The 16,319-nt window shown below is 52.3% G+C and overlaps 1 protein-coding gene and 1 long non-coding RNA gene across 9 annotated transcripts in view; one reads left to right on the top strand and one right to left on the bottom strand.

The window, feature by feature from the left end:
- Positions 1-770: 770 nt before the first annotated feature.
- CARD11 (caspase recruitment domain family member 11) overlaps positions 771-16,319 on the top strand; it is a 110,603-nt gene continuing 95,054 nt past the window's right edge. For 3 of the 6 annotated variants that reach the window (XM_082714187.1, XM_082714185.1, XM_082714181.1), the window contains exon 1: positions 771-1,043. Coding sequence is in view for 3 of the 6 variants with exons in the window: in XM_082714184.1 (XP_082570310.1) it covers positions 1,031-1,043 (13 nt within the window). In the remaining 3 variants the exon portion in view is untranslated. The remainder of the gene's footprint in view (positions 1,044-16,319) is intronic. The other 3 variants (XM_082714183.1, XM_082714180.1, XM_082714184.1) reach the window with 2 other exon arrangements.
- On the bottom strand, positions 3,390-8,949 carry LOC309854739. Of its 3 annotated transcripts, none has more exons than XR_014306397.1 (3): positions 8,062-8,949; positions 7,143-7,412; positions 3,390-4,018 (listed from the first exon to the last, which is right to left on the bottom strand). It is a non-coding gene; the product is annotated as an uncharacterized lncRNA (long non-coding RNA). The 3 variants fall into 3 exon arrangements; XR_014306398.1 differs by having other exon boundaries at positions 3,390-3,759; XR_014306399.1 differs by lacking the exon at positions 3,390-4,018 and adding an exon at positions 5,606-6,086.

The following is a 16,319-nucleotide window of genomic DNA, read 5'->3' as shown; positions in this document are numbered from 1 at the left end:
GGGGAGTAGGGGTGCCTCAGCCAGGAGAGAACAGTCTGAGAATATCAGGCTGTGTCCAAGTCAGCCAGATTTTTGGGTTCATGATTCAGATAAAGCCTCAGGCAGGATCTTCCCACCCACACAGTGAAGATCAAGGACCACCCCCCACCCCCCGGGGGCCCCCGCCCCAGGATCTATGGCCATAGCTGCCAAGAGTAAATTATTATAAACGTGGACATCTGGAAAGCACAATTTCTCTTATGGGGTCATTCAGCAGAACTTTTGAGAGCACTAGTGGGGGTGGGTGTCCCGGGCCCAGGACAGTGGGTCGGGGGAGGAAGGCAGAAGTAGGGTCTGTGGCCATGAAGTGTCCAGAAGCGGCCCATGCCGGGCAAGCCCAGAGCAGTTTCCAGAACAGAGGCTGAGGGTGAGGAGAGGTTGGGGCTTAGGGGGGAAGGGGATGACAAGGCTATAGGATTCCTAGCTTCCGGCTTCCTTGGGGGGAAAGCCTCCCACCAAATTACAGGGAGGAGGCCTGGAAGTTCTTCAGAATGTGCCCAATTCCTGCAAAAGGACAGCTGCCTACACCCGGACCCAGAGCTGGCACCCCCTTGGTCCTCCCCAAGTTCCCTGAGCCAAGGCAGTGGAACTGGGGGATCTGAACTGCAACCCCAGGACCCACGGGCTCTCCCCTCCACTCTCTTCCCCTCTGCTCCCCAGGGGCCAGGGACCCAAACCCCGCCCCACCCCCTCTTCCTTATCTCTTTCTAACCTTTTGCATTTTTTAGTCTCATTTCCTGTCGGGTTTTGCATTTCCCTCCCCCTGCCAGCCTATGACACACTTTCTCTCCTTTTTTTCTCTCTTTCACCTCCTCTGGCCTCGGGGACTCCGGCCTGGGCTGCGCCGTAGCCCCCTCCCCGCCCTGCAGCCCCTGGGCCGGTGGCACCCTTTAACCTACGGCCGGGCGGTGGCGCGGAGGGCCGAAGGGCTGGGACCCAGGGGGAAGACGGCCGCCTGCGCGGAGGAGGCGGCCAATGCGGCTGGTGGAGCATGAGCGCCCCAGGTAGGCAGGGCGGACGCGGGGGTGGGGGGCAGGGGGCGCGACTAGGGGGCGCAGCGTGGGGATGCCTCCGCCGCGGGGGGCACCGTCGGGGGTGTGGGGGGGTGTGCTGGGGGAGAGGACACGCGGGGGTGGGACGGCGTGGGGGGGAGCCACAATGCATCCGGGCCCAGGAGGGGTGCGGCGGGAAGATGGGGGGTGGGCCACGGGGGCGGTGCTGGCGATGGGGTGCGGTCGCTGTGGGGGCGCACCGGGGGAGAGCACACCCGGGGTGGGAGCGACCTGAGAGGTCTAGGACGACTTGCCCCCCTCGCCCTGCGGAGCAGGACCCCCATCTATCTCTCTCCCCCTCCCTTTCTCTACCTCACTCTCCATGTGGTATCCCCGCCCCCCACGGCTACCCCAAACCTCTCCTTCCAGTCCTGATTAGTCCCACTTTCCACCTCCCTGTGTCTCCTCCGGTGCTCTCTGGGACGGGTCAGTCTCCCTGTGTCTCCACCTGGCAGAGTCCCCACACCCCTCTCAGAAGAAAGGGGTGAACCTGGACGTGGGTCCGGGGAAGCAGGTCCCCAGAGCGGTCCCTGGCAGTGGCCTGGCAGGGCGCCCCTTGGTGCACCTGCCCCACAGAGAGGAAAAGAACCTTTTCTAACATCTGAAAGGACAGGAAGTTTCCGTACCACAGCGAGGCCTGACTCAAGAGGCTCCCGAGAAGGTGGGGCCCCTGGGTGCGGAGGGGGAAGGACCGCCTCTCCCATGGAGAGGGGACAGGAGGGGCTCCAGTTCCCAGCAAAGCCAGGAGGAGGTCCTGGTGACCGCAGCCTGCAGTTCCCTTCCCCAGATGGAGGACCAGCCCAGCACAGGGTTAGGCAGGAAGGCCCCCCTCCCCCAAGCTCTCCTGCACCCTGGGGCATGGGGAGAGAAGGTGAGTTCTCGGTGGCTTCATAGCTCAGAACAAAGTTGGAGGGGCCACAGGGAGACTAGGAGGCTGTAGGGAAACAGCCTTCCCAGCTGCACTTGCCCTGCAGGAACGGAGAGGTTTGTCTAAGCTGGGAGCCTCCCAGCACCACCAGCCCAGGAGTGGGTCAGCGGAGGGCCATTTGCTTACACCTGGACTTGGACCAAACTGATGTCTATGCCTAGACCGCCCCGAGAGCCTTTGATTTGCAATTCCAAAAATTTGCCCTGACATTTACAACTCTCTCGAACCTACAAGGTTATCAACCTTCTAGAAAGGGAAAACATATTGGTCAGTCCCTGGACAATTACTGAGTGCCTACCGTGTGTGCAATGTTCCCTGGTAGTCCTGGGGGCCACGGATTCATCCCTTCTGTCCACCCCCGAGGAAGCCATAAAGAAATGCTGGTCCCACCGTGGGCCAGCAGTGCTCTGAGGCCAGAGGGAGCCTGGCACTGAGCCTCGACACACTCCAGCAACAAAGCTTATTTCAGCACTGGCATCAAAAAGGAAGGCGTCTGGCCCCGCCAGTCTGGTCTTGAGTCAGCGCACGAATGATCCTTGATGGGATGTTTTTCTTAATGGTGGTAAAATACACGTAATGTGAATTTTACCTTCTCCACTGCTGTTGCTGTGTCCAGAACTTTCTCATTTTCCCACTCTGAGGCTCTGTCCCCATTCAACACTAACCCCCACGCCCTCCCCCCCGCCCCCGCCCCGGTTCCCGGCATCCATCCTTCTGCTTTCTGTCTCTGTGAGCCTGATTCCTCCAGGGACCTCCCATAAGGCGGTTCCTGCATCTGAATCGCCTTCCTCTCTAAGGCTGAGCTGTATTCCATGGTGCCAACCCTCTTGGCTTTGTTTTATCCATTCATTCTTGGTGAGATCTCTTCGGATGACTTGTGGACCTACCTAACTGTTCATCGAAACGTCACGGCCCTTGTTTGAATCAGGCAGTGGGCACTGTCAAGGGAGGTGCTGCCCTGGGCGTCGTGGGGGACACACCGAAGGGAAGTGAGACCCAGATGTCCTTGCCCTAAGTAGTTCGTGCTGAGCATATTGAGACTCAAAACAAGATGGAACAGAATTGGGGAGGGAGGACGGTGGGCAGTAAGGCTGCAGCATGGTAGGTGAGCACGCTCAGAGGGCATGACGGGTAGAAGGTTCCAGGCTGAGACAGCACTGGCAGGACAACATCCTGGCCTCTTCTTTCACTTTCCTACTAGTGTTTCTCCATCCTTTGGAGAGACGACTTGCTTCCCAGGACTGAAGGCCTGTGTGTCTGGTGCGCCGGGGGCAGAGGGGAGGGGCGGGGTGGGGGGAGGGGCGGTGAAGGGGGAAGGCGGCCCGTCGCGGCACCTCACCGGGAAGACGAGCTCGGGTCCTGATGTTCAGATGATGGCGATGAAGAGGAACGTTGGAAGATCCGCGGAGCCGCTCGAGTCCGTTTTAAGGCCGCCTTCCACTCCCCGCTCAGCCTTGGAGGCCGGGCGCCCTGGTGATGGGGACAGGGCGTGACGTGTCCTCCGTGCTCTGCCTGTGACCTTGAATGGGCCGTCATGTCAGCTTCTGGGAGTCGTTTCTCCCCGGCGAAACCCGGATATTCCTACGGATTATTCTCAGGATTGTCGGTTATATCAAACATCAAATGAGAAAACACGAATTGTGACAAATGACCACCTTTGCGAGTATCGCTAACGGCTTCCTTGTCCCCAAGCACTGTCCTCCAGGTGATTGTTTGGACGTTCTTCAGTATCCCATCGGCCTAGAAAATATCTGCATCAATTTAAATACAGGAACAGAGAGAAAAGGGAAAGACAGCTTTCCAGGATGCCCCTTAAAAATGCTTTTCTCCAGGGCGCCTGGGTGTCTCAGTCATTAAGCGTCTGCCTTCGGCTCGGGTCATGATCCCGGGGTCCTGGGATCGAGCTCCGCTTCCGGCTCCCTGCTCGGCGGGAAGTCTGCTTCTCCCTCTCCCTCTCCCTCTGCCCCTGCTTGTGTTCCTTCTCTTGCTGTGTCTCTCTCTGTCAAATAAATAAACAAAATCTTTTTTAAAAATGCTTTTCTTCTACGATCAGTTTTCCCAGATGCCAGTCCCGACCTGGGCCAGCCCTCGCAGGAGAAACATTCTGGGCATCAACCCCTGACCTCTTGGCGAGCTCCTCCTGCTCTGTGGATCAGTGGTTTTAATGTTCTCAGGAGGGTAACATTTTTTTGGTCGCGATCTGTTCAGGGCTTCGAGATTATGATGGTCGCTGTCACGCTTGTGTTCGGGTGTCCATGGCCCAGTGCCAAGGAGTCATAGGGGTTGTGTTCCCACTTCCCCCAGGTTTGTGTGCTCTCTCTGTGGTCCAGCCCCACGGTCAGGCTCCCCCAGACACATGTACTGTGTCACAGCTCCCCACACAACTGGAGGGGGTCATTCCCCACTGTATGATGGTCTTCACTTGTGGCTGAGCCCAAGGGAGGGGTGCACAGACTCTACACCCCAAAAGAGGGCTCCCTCCTCCCTGTTGGTTTCTCTTTGGAGGGTACAGACTTCCTTCCTGCCCCACTCCCACTCAGGAATGAGCAGTCCTTGGACATACATGCGGCAGTGACAAGGCGGGGCCTGCCACACTTCTGTCCCAAATCCCACCCCTCACCCCCGATCCTGATGGTGCCGCAGGCAACACTCATCAGCCTTGGCTTTCTCTGGTCACCGCCACCCACCCCTGGTGCTGGCCCTGTCCACAAGGAGGCAAGATCCTTGAGTGGGAATATCTGTGGTCTTGGACTGAAGCAGAAGGGGCATGCACCCTGACTCTGCAGAGCGCTAGCTGGCGTCCTCAGCACACTCAGGAAAGTCAGCATAGCTCCAAGCCTTAGCTGCCCTTGTGTAAAATGTGTATAAAAATACCAAACCTTAGGGGCACCTGGGTGGTTCAGTGGGTTAAAGCCTCTGCCTTCAGCTTGGGTCATGATCCCAGGGTCCTGAGATCAAGCCCCACATCGGGCTCTCTGCTCAGCAGAGAGCCTGCTTCCCCCCCTCTCTCTGCCTGCTGCTCTGCCTACTTGTGATCTCTGTCAAATAAATAAATAAAAATCTTTAAAAAAAAATACCAACCCTAAATTAACGTAGACCTCAGTGCCTCCAAATGAAGGTGTCTGGGGACTTCTCCTTTTAAAGTCGTACTTCTGACTTGGTTCCTTGGGGTGGAGGTGGGGAGCAGAGTGAGGAATTAAACACGAAACCGTATGTACCACAGTGCTCTCTTCGAATTCACACACACACACACACACACACACATCAACAAGATGTAGGAATTGGCACACTTTCTCTGTGATGGTCCAGAGAGTAAATATTTTAGGCTTTTCGAGCCCGACGATCGCTATGGAAACTGCTCAGCTGTGGTCTTGCAGCGTGAGAGCGGCGTGCACAAGCAACTATGGCCAGATCAAGCCAAGGGCACAAAATGGGGCACGCAGGATTCACCCCTGACCATAGTTTGTCAAATCCAGAAGGGGAGAACCTGGTCCACGAGGAGAATTTTTTTTTTTTTTTTTTTTTTAAGATTTTATTTATTTATTTGAGAGAGAGCTAGAGCACGAGCGGCAGGGAGCCACAGAGGGAGAGGGAGAAGCAGGTTCCGTGCTGAGCCGGAAACCCACACGGGACTCCATCCCAGGAAGGCTGACATCACAACCTTAGCCAAATTCAGATGCCTAACCGACTGAGCCACCCAGGCGCCCCACGAGGAAAAGTCTTAAAGGACCTGAGCAAACAGTATGAACACGCCAGTCAACGCGTTTCCTTCCTAATGAAATGCACGCGAAGTCAAACGGCAGGGGCGTACCACTTTCCACGTCGTGGCTTTGACAATAGTCACCAACAGGATAAGTGCTTAAACCCTCTGGCCCAGGAATCCCGCTTCTCAGAATTTAGCTCACAGATGGAGTGTTTCTGCGCGCCGATGTCCCCTGTAGCATCATCACAAGAAAAAGTTCGAAGCCACACCAGTGTGCCCCAGGAGTGAGGTTCATCCAGTACCGTGGAATTCTGTGAGGCCATTAATGGGCCAGGCAGGACTCGAGGGGACATCTGAGGAGTTTCTGGAAAAAACTAACACGTATAAGAAACTGCTCTGGTCTGGACCTTGGGGAGAGCGGCTTGGTATTTATTTTATGTTTCGTAGGATTTATTTTGTGTCTTTGTCCCTCTTTATGTTTCTTTTTTTACCAAGAGCATCTGTTATCTTGATGATCAAGAAAACAACAACGCAGGGGTGCTTGGGTGGCTTGGTTGGCATCTGCCTTCGGCTCGAGTCCCGATCTGAGGGTTCTGGGATCGAGCCCCATGTCGGGCTCCCTGCACAGTAGGGAGTCTGCTTCTCCCTCTCCCTTTGCCCCTCCCCCTGGCTCAGGCATGTGCGCACGTGCTCTTTCTCAAATTAAATTTTTAAAAAAAGGAAACAATAAAAAGTAAGGTTAGGAAGCGTGTCTAGAGTCATTCCCATCCACTGTTGCTGCTGTCCTAGCTGCCCTGGGTCCCACCTTCCCGCTCGCCCCCCCCCCCCCAGAGAACCTGACTTCTGATCTCAGTGGCATCACAGTAAGAGAAATCCCAGGACCTCAGCACTCCCGTTGAAAGACATGACATGCATCTGACCTGCACAGCCGCTGAGTGTGTCCATCCACCTGTGTAGCCAAGCACCCAGGTGGAGACACAGATCCCTTCCAGCCCCTGGGCTCAGGGAGCCTTCCAGGTCCCTGGGGTTGGTGAGTCCTGCTGCTCACCCCCCCGACCTGCTTTGCCTGCCCTTGGATGTCACATAAATGGAACCACAGGGCACGTTCCCTTCTGCCTCCTGCCTGAGACCCGCTGGTTGACGCCGTGTGCTGCCGCACTGGGGTTGTGGGGCCCGCGCCGTGTGAACGTACCGCGCTTTCTTTACCATCTCCCGTTGGGAAACATCTGCGTGTTTGCACTTAGGGGCTCTTATGATAAAGGCGCAGTGGACATTCTTGCAGAAGTCTGAGTAGCAATGACCCGTTCTTTTTTTTTTTTAAATCTAAAGGCACACAGAAGCCCCACGCCAGCATTACTGAATTTCAGTTAATTATTATTTTAGTGGATGAACATTGGAATGAAATATAACCGTGACTTACCGACATTAGTACTTCCTTCCTGGCCTCTGAGTAAGGATTATGGGATTCACTGAAGGTTCCTAAGAAGAAATGGCCTTTTCTTTTCTTTTTTCTTTTCTTTTCTTTTTTTAAGGGATTCAAGTATAGTTGGTTCAGGGCGACATGTTCAGTTGAGTAGTAGAGATACCTCACTCAGCCATCCCAGGCTCCAGGCCCCGATTCTCAGGTGCTTTTCAAAGCCCCGCATGTAAACCTCCATCACTCCTGGGGCGCCGTAACCCGGGGTCATCCCTGTTTGTGGACGAAGAGATGGGTTCAGAGAGATCCTCTGTTCGGGGGGATGTTCTCCCAGGGTCTCCTGGGCAGTTTCTGTCTCATGGCTTCTATATTCAGGGAGGTTTTTAGGTCTCAGAGGAAAGTGACTCCAAGTAGGGGACCCCCCCCCCGACTACAGCAGAGCACGGGGCGTCTGCAAGGAACAGACCCATCTTTCTCCCTCAGTGTCATATAGAACTTTGACACTGTATTGTGCCTTTCTTAACTAACTTTAAAATATACTTTTTAAGCCCAACCTTCTTTGTCTTGTGGCAGAGTCAGACAAACAGGCCCTCCTGCCCTGAGCCGGCGGCCACCCTCCCTCCTGGGTCTGGGCAAGCTGCCGCTCCCCACCTCCTTCCCCCTGCATGGGTCCCGGGGCCAGTCACATCTGTCCAGAGGATCCCTGCCCCCCAGCACCCTTGCTCTCCTACGTCGTCCACATCTCCCCTCTCCCTAAGGATCATGGCCATCTGCCTACAGATAGGCTGTGGCTCTACCAGACTTTAAAGAAAAGAGTAGGCCGCCACCCCCCGGCTTTCCTGGCCCCTCGCGGCTCCCGGCAAGCCTGGCTCTGGCCGGCTTCGCACCAGTCCCCCGCCGCCGCCACTAGAGCGGGACTTACTGTCTCAGTCCGGGAGGCTGGACGTCCCCGAGGAACGTGAGGCCAGGGCTGGGGTCTCCGAAGGTCCATATCCGGGGTGGGTGGACGGCCGCCTTTCCCGCTCGGTGCGTTTGCTGCTAAGACTCTGTGTTGTCCCGTTTCCTCCTCTGACAGAGGATCGCCAACTACAGGTCCCTGGGGCTTCAGTTTATGAACACGGAGGATGCAATTTAGGCTATCAGCTTTCGAGCAGGTCTCTCTGGAAAGGTTGTCTACACTCTCTGTCCCCCGCTCCTCCGCTGTTCTCCGTCTGGGCCCCAGCACTCAGTTCTAATAGCTCTCATCAAGGTCACTGATGGCCCCCAGGCAGCTTCATCCAGGGGTCCGTTCTTAGTGCTCCCACGACCTAATCCCGGCCTCACGTGACCGTCCTCTCCGTCCTCTTCAGGACACGGCGTGGGTCCCGCCGTACTGACCACTCCTTCCTACTTCTCTTTTCTGGTTTCTCCGTAACCCCCGACCTCAGGGTCAGAGTGTCTGGGGCCTCTTCTCCCCATGCTCAACTTCCCCTGGTGCCCCCAATCTCACGAAGTCCAGGTCTCTGTCTGCTGCTCAGGCCCCCTCCTGAGCTCTAGAGGCCAACAGCCAGCAGTCTCAACTTGACCTGGACACAGAGCAGATCCAGAATTTCACGACCCTGCCGGGTGCCCAGGCTTAACCACCTCCAAGAGGCTCCTGATTCCTCTCTCAGAAACAGCACTGCGTGCCCTGCTTAGCGCGGAAATCCACCTGCTCTGGCGAGGTCGTGGAGAACGCCCTTCTTACGCCTTGTTGGTGCATCTCTTTGGGGCCTCGCTCCCCCAGCGGGTGGAGAATGGCGTGGGGTGTTGGAGACACCGCCCAACTCAGCAAGGCCGGGGGAGTGGGGGGGGGGGGGTGGGGACTCGGAGTCTGGACCACGAACCCATTGTGCAATCTTGGCCAAGTCCCTTCTGCCTTCTGGGCTCAGTCTCCTCCGACACGACGCAGTTACACAGGACTTGGGACAGCGCACGAGGTCCTTCTCGAGGGCCAGTCCTTGCAGCTAGTGAGGGCTTGCGTGAGAAGGACCGAGCGCGGTGGAGGAGTTCTGTGCTCGATTGCCCACGTCTGCTGTGGGTGTAAAACTGAAAACTGAAGCCGGGTGCCCCCAATGAGTCATCTGCGCACTTGCTTGTCAGAACCAGGAATGCTCAGAGCCTTCAAAATCCGTGATCGCTGCGTGACCTTGAGCAAATCACCTCACTGTCCCAAGATTTTTGCTTCTTCACGAGCAAGAGGGAGATAAACAACCTCTGCCTCCCGACCACCCAAAAATTGCTCCGGGGAGCAGATGAGATAGCTGGTGAAAAATCGCTTTGGAAATTACAAAATGTTATATATAAGTGTGAGGTTTTACGGTTATTAATTGACCTCTCTAGTCCGTAACTCTTGGTAGCCATGGCTTCCTCGGCACCATCTCCTTGGGCTTTGCTTTCCTTTTCTCCTGCTCTGGCAAGACCACACCATTTGGATTTCCCTAATGATGACGAGGAAGGGGGGCGGACCATAATACTGGGCGTGGGGCATGATCTTCTAAGCTTGGAAGATCGCGATATCTTTAATGCCAGGGCAGGTGGCTTTCTCTGGGTCCCTACAGGTGGTCAGGGGTGAGCCGTTGTGTCTCCAACCATGGTCTGCCCCCCCCCCCCACTTTGTGATGCTTCCGCCCAGCAGGTGGGGAACAAAAATCTTCCCGAAGTAAATTTTTGTCTCCCTTCAGGGTTCATCTTTAGGACCCAAATTCTGGAGTTAAGTTAATTCTCCCTTTGGGCAGTCGGGAGAGGTTGGTCCTGTGGCCGAGCCCAGCTCCGGCTTATTTCCAGAGTGGACCTCCATGGAGGAGTCCTTAACCATCCATTCTGTCACCTGATAAAAACTTCCCTGTCCCCAAATCCACACGTCTCCCTGCTTTCACCTTGAACGTTGTTAATGCCCTGTGTTTTCTGTGAAAATCCCAAACAAGAGTCCCCATTTGTAGCCTCCTGTATGCATGAACTTTTCCCTCAGACCCAGGGGAGCCATCTGTTCTTACATTATTTGGTTTAAGCGAAGCTTTGGGGCATTTCTTCTTGCCAGTGGTGTATTCTGAGTTGGATTCATTGGTCGGGCTCTTATTTATTAGCGAGTGCATTTTATTGTAATTCATTTCCTTCTGGCTTCATTCTCCGGCCTTTGTCATGAACAATGTTTGGTGTGGTGTGAAATGAGAAGCAGTCACAACTTTTCGAAGACATAAAGGGTCTTTTTTTTCTGGGTTGATTTCTTTCTTTCTTTCTTTTCTTTTTTTTTTTTTTTTTTTTTTTTTGGTTAGTGGCAGAAAAATAAAGGACTTGTGTTTCCTGTAGGCCTGGAAACAGTGAATCAGATTTTTGTTTTGTTTCAAACCTGAAAATCTCAGGCAGGCGTTGAAAGTCTCTGGACAGAGCTGAACGTCGTGTTTAAGGGCTCGGGGTGGTGCCCCTTCCCGACGGGCCGTTCCACAGGACAGGGGGTGGCTACCCACGGAGACTGATTTGAGCAGGACCAGAAGGGTAGCCTGAGTCAAACCACGGCTGGGGCGGAGTGGGTCCTGATACTTCCTCCCTCACCTTTCCTGTCCCCAGGGACATTTTTGTGATTCAACACCTGGTTATTATTCACAGAAGAAAGAGTATACGTGGAAGGTGTGGTCTCTGCCTCCCACCAGACACGAGACCTTGATTGGATCCCCGAACATCTCTGCACTTCTCCTCTTCTGTAACGTGGGGGTCACAGCAGTATTATGCAAGATGCCCTCCCCTGAGTGCCCAGCACCTGCAGCGGGCTCATCACTTGGGAAGGGACACGTGCACACTCATGGTGCAGGCGTATGCTGCTTGTTAGCACGGGAACCTAGAGCAAGCTCCAAAAGTGCTCATGCCCAATCTAGAATATATCGAGAACAATTTCCTCCTCTACCCAACCCCCACCCCCGCCGTACCTGAACCCCCCATTACTGCTGTTATCCATTTACCCATCCCTCACACATGCCCATTGTCCACCAGCCTCAGGCCCCCTGCTAGATGCTAAGGATAAAAGGAGGGTGAGCTGGCATTCCGGCCCCAACCGGCCTGTAGTGTGGTGAGGAGTCAGGTGAGGGAGCACCCGATCGAAGCTGAACAGAGTCTGGGAGCATAACAAGGCTTTTGCCTGCAGAGAACCAGCCTATGCTAAAGCCATGGAGGGGCAGTGAGCGTCAGGCTCAGACAAAAAGATGGGGAAGGGGGCGCCTGGGTGGCTCAGCGGGTTAAGCCTCTGCCTTCAGCTCAGGTCATGATCTCAGGGTCCTGGGATCCAGCCCCGCATCGGGCTCTCTGCTCAGCAGGGAGCCTGCTTCCTCCTCTCTCTCTGACTGCCTCTCTGTCTACTTGTGATCTCTGTCTGTCAAATAAATAAATAAAATCTTAAAAAAAAAAAAAAGATGGGGAGGAATCAGGGCAGAGGGAGGAGAGGCCACTGAGAGCCGTGGGCTGCCGTGCCAAGGAGGCAGATGCTGTCCTGTGGGCGAGAGCCGGCCGCTGGGGGGTTCTGAGCAGGAGCCGCGAGCCAGGATGGATGTGCAGGTTCGAAAGATCACGAGTGGCGGCAAGGAGAACAGATGGGAGACTCGAGGCGAGAGGCAGGCCCCTCCCTGCGATGGGACACGGGCCAGGATTCGTTTTATTGTGATTTCAGATAAACTTCCCATTGAAGGGTAACTTTCACACGAGAGACGTGTGCAGACCCCAAGCACACGACCCGGGGGAGGTTACGCAAAGCTCACGTGTCCACGTCACCAGCGCCCACATCAGGAAACAGAACTTGACGGGCTGAAAATTAATGACTGTCATTAGTGATCATAGTCATAATGACTAGTATGGTCATTAGTGATCATAGTGACTCTCCATATAGTCATAATGACTAGTATGGGTATGTCCCCAGTATTGTGTGGGACATCGAGATGCTAAAAATATACTGTTTCTTGAAACTACAAATCTAATTGGGAGCTGTATCTTCTATCCAGACCCCCCGAGTGGCATCTACGTTTTGCACGTGTGGCTGTACTTGGCACTTAGCCCCTCGCCAGAGACAGCCTGTTTCATGAATATTGCACATTTTATACATTTTATCTGTACTTACTGGTGAAGGCTCCTTGGGGTGTTTCTGATTTCTTGCCATTGGGAATAAGGCTGCTGGGAACATTCTTACCCTGTCTTTTGGAGATCCATGCCTGTATTTCCACTCCAGAGGCGGATCTGCTGAATCACTGAGTTTGCTGCTAGTCAGCTCTGCTAAATTCTGTCAAGTCATTCTCCAAGAATGTTCCAGACTACACCCCTGTCAGTGTCACATGTGAGGTCCAGCTGCCCGGCGTCTTTGCTCACACATGCTGGTGTCTGTCTGTGCGTATTATCCATTCCAGTAGGGCTACGGCCAAAATAAATAATGTTGTGGCTTCAATTTGCATTTCGCCTGTGACTAAGTCGAGTCACTTTTTATGTGCGTATTGGCCATTTTGGATATCGTCCTTGGCAAAACACCCCCTCACGTGTTTTGCCTGTTAATCTCTTAGGTTGGCAGTTTCTTATTGAATTATAGTAGTTCTTTATATATGATAGGTAGGAGTCCATTGTCAGACATGTGTGTTACTGCTATCTTTCTTCAGTTTATGGCGTGCTCTTTCATCTTCTTAATAAAGTCTGCTGATGAATGGAAGTTTTTCATTTTAATGTAGTCCAGTTGATGTGGATTTTTTCCTTATGGCCAATTATTTTTTGAATCCTTTGCAGAAAGACTTGTCTACCCCCAAGGTTTATGGCTTCTTCTTAAAGCTTTATTGTTTCGTCTTTCACATTTTTTTGACGATTTCATTTATTTGAGAGGGAGAGAGAGAGGAAGAACAAGCAGGGAGAGGGATAGAAGGAGAGGGAGAAGTAGGCTCCCCGCAGAGCAGGAAGCCTGATATGGGGCTCTATCCCAGGACCCTGGGATCATGACCAGAGCCAAAGGCAGTCACTTAACCGACTGAACCACGCAGGCAGGCGTCCCTCTTTTTCCACATTTAGATCTATAATCCCTGTAGAGTGATTTTCCTTTAATATAAATTTTACTGAAGGATAATTCACATAGGATAAAATGTACCCATTTTAATTATACAGTCCAGTGTGTTTTGAAAAATGTATATACCCATGTAATGACAACCACAGTCAAGACATAGACTGTTTCCATGACCCCATAAAGTTGCCCCAGGTCCCTTTGCCACTCAGGGTGTGGGCCATGGACCAGCAGTACTGTTTTATGAACATTCCACTTACCTGGAAGCCAGCTAGAAATGCAGATTCCTAGGTCCCACCCCCAGACCCTCTAAATTAGAATCCGCATTTCAACAATATTCCAAGGTACTTTGTATGCACACTAAAGGTTTAGAGGCAATCTGAGTTCCTTTGGAGAAAGATGACAAGCCAAAAATGCTGTTTCTATTGTTATAAATAGCATAGCCCCAGGCAAGGCAGGGTAAATGATAGATTATCCCGTTTGGGGGAAAAATGAAAGTGAGAAGAAGGACTAAGTTGAGAAGAAGTGTTGAAGTCATTACGGGAGCACCCTGTATTCCCCGGATGGAGTTCTGGCCCCAGCCATGTAGGGACAGGCCTCCGGGGAGGGATAGGATCTGACAGTGGGGAGGCTCATGGGGCTGCTGCCTCCTGCAACCAGACCTGTGCCCAGGTCCTGTGCCCTGGACCAGAACGGAGAGAGCCATCCTAAGGACCGAGCTCAGAAGAGATTTAATTGGGGAGTTCTTATTGTTACCTTTTTGACCTTGTTTCAAGTTTGTTTTTCATTTGTTTGTTTTTTAAGATTTTATTTATTTATTTGACAGAGAGAGATCACAAGTAGGCAGAGAGGCAGGCAGAGAGAGAGAGAGAGGGAAGCAGGCTCCCTGATGAGCAGAGAGCCGGATGCGGGACTCGATCCCAAGACCCTGAGATCATGACCTGAGCCGAAGGCAGAAGCTTAACCCACTGAGCCATCCAGGCGCCCTCAAGTTTGTTTTTTATATTTATCTAATAAATACATGTATTGGTTTTAAATGTGCAGTATTTCCTCATGGCTTATCATAGAAAGTTACCGTCCGCCCCGGCTTCTCACTCCTCCACTCCGCTGCCTCTTCCCATGGCCCTTTACCGCTCATACCTGGTGCCCTGTTCTCCAGGGAGCAAACTTTCCTTCTCCTCCTGGGCTGGGGAGGAGATATGGGGGATAACAGCTCCTTTTCCACATCTTCAACCATCCGTCCTGGTGTAAGCCCTCCTCTGCATGCCCACTGTCTGTGGTAGAAGGTGACTATTTCCTGAGCCTTTCTAGGTCCCTTCTTGCCAGCTCTTTGACCACAAAGCACTAGATTACATGTTTCTCCAAGTCTTCAAGCATTTTAAAATTATACACTAAGTATCTCTTAAAAATTCAGATCAGTTGGGGTGGCTTAGTCAGGTTATGCATCTGCCTTGGGCTCATAGGTAGCATAGGCACTGAGTAAGAACATGGTCATTCATTTCACCAGCCCCCAAACTAGAATCACCTGATACACTGTGACTATTGGGGAAAAGTCACAAACATTGTTGCTATCGTAGACCCGCCCCCACTTATAATGGCTCCACTTAAGACCCTTCATTTTTTGACTTTATGGTGGTGCAAAAGTAGAAACTGTACAGTAGAAACTGTACTTTTTCAGTAAAAGCTGTACTTTGAGCTGGATTTGGGTATGTTCCCAGCCTGGCGATTGCATTATGATTTCTCTCCTGCTGCTGGGCAGCCCTGGGCTGCGGCTGCCCCTCAGCAGTGCCAGGATGAACATAGCCAATACACTTCCAAGCATCCTGCACCCACACGCCCATGTTTTCACTTTAGGTACAGTATCCGATGGAGGACATGGGATATTCAGCCCTTTATTATAAAATTGGCTTGGTGTTAGACAATTTTGCCCAACTGTGGGCTAATGTCAGTGTTCTGAGCCCATGGAAGGTAGGCTTAAATGTAGCTACGATGTAATGTTCGATAGGTTAAGTGTATTAAGTTGCATTTTTGACTTAACAGTATTTTCAGCTTCCAATGGGCTGATCAGGAGGTAACCCCATCAGAACTCGAGGAAGATCTGTACTTGAGATAACAGTTCTGTTTTATGTCAATTAGGAATGAGAAAAATGGGGGCACCTGGGCGGCTCAGTGGGTTAAGCCTCTGCCTTCAGCTCAGGTCATGATCTCAGGGTCCTGGGATCAAGCCCTGCATCGGGCTCTCTGCTCGGCAGGGAGCCTGCTTCCTCCCTCTCTCTCTGCCTGCCTCTCTGTCTACTTGTGATCTCTGTATGTCAAATAAAAAATACAATCTTTAAAAAAAAAAAAGAATGAGAAAAATGAAAGATCTTATTTTACATGTATTTATTTATTACTTCTCCAATGTTCTTCCTTTCTTTATAATGTCTTTCTTCTGCCTGAAGATCCACTTTTAACATGTCTTACAGGGCAAGTCTTGCTGGCCATAAATTCTCTGCATTTAGTTTATCTGAGCAAGTCTTTATTTCTCTTTCCCTTTGAGAACGATTTCCTTGGATATAGAATTCTAGGTTGCTAACTTTTTCTTTCTTGATACTTGGATACGGCCCTCCACTCTCGCTGCATGATGGCTGACAAGGAGACCACTGTGATTCTTACCATTAGTGCTTTGTAGGTGTTTTCTCCCCCTGAGGATGCTTTCTAGATTTCCTGCTCATCTTTGGACTGCTGTAGTTTGGATCTGATGTATGTAGGTGGGTTTTTCTTTTCTTTTTCTTTTTTAGAAGACTTTATGTATTTGAGAGGAAGAGTACAGAGCGAGCAGGCGAGAGAGAGAGCACGTGCGGGGAAGAGAGGGAGAAGCAGGCTCCCCACTGAGTAGAGAACCTGATGCAGGGCTTGATCCCAGGACCCCAGGATCACAACCTGAGCCAAAGGCAGATGCTTAACCGACTGAGCCAGCCAGTTGCCCCTGTAGATGTGTCTTTCTTGTTATTTATCCTTCTTGGTATTCTCTCTCTCTTTTTTTTTTTATAGTCTAAAATAAACTCTTTTAATTGCACGTCTGTGTCTCCAGTCATTTGCGGGGTGAGAAACCCCCTCCTCACTCCCAATCCCAGCTACGTGGGTACAATCTGACGTCATGGTCC

The sequence above is a fragment of the Mustela nivalis genome (genome assembly GCF_964662115.1).
Source record: "Mustela nivalis genome assembly, chromosome: 19".
In the NCBI taxonomy this organism is placed as follows: Eukaryota; Metazoa; Chordata; class Mammalia; order Carnivora; family Mustelidae; genus Mustela; species Mustela nivalis.
Note: the sequence above shows the minus strand (reverse complement) of the source record. Positions and strands in the feature narration are given on the sequence as shown.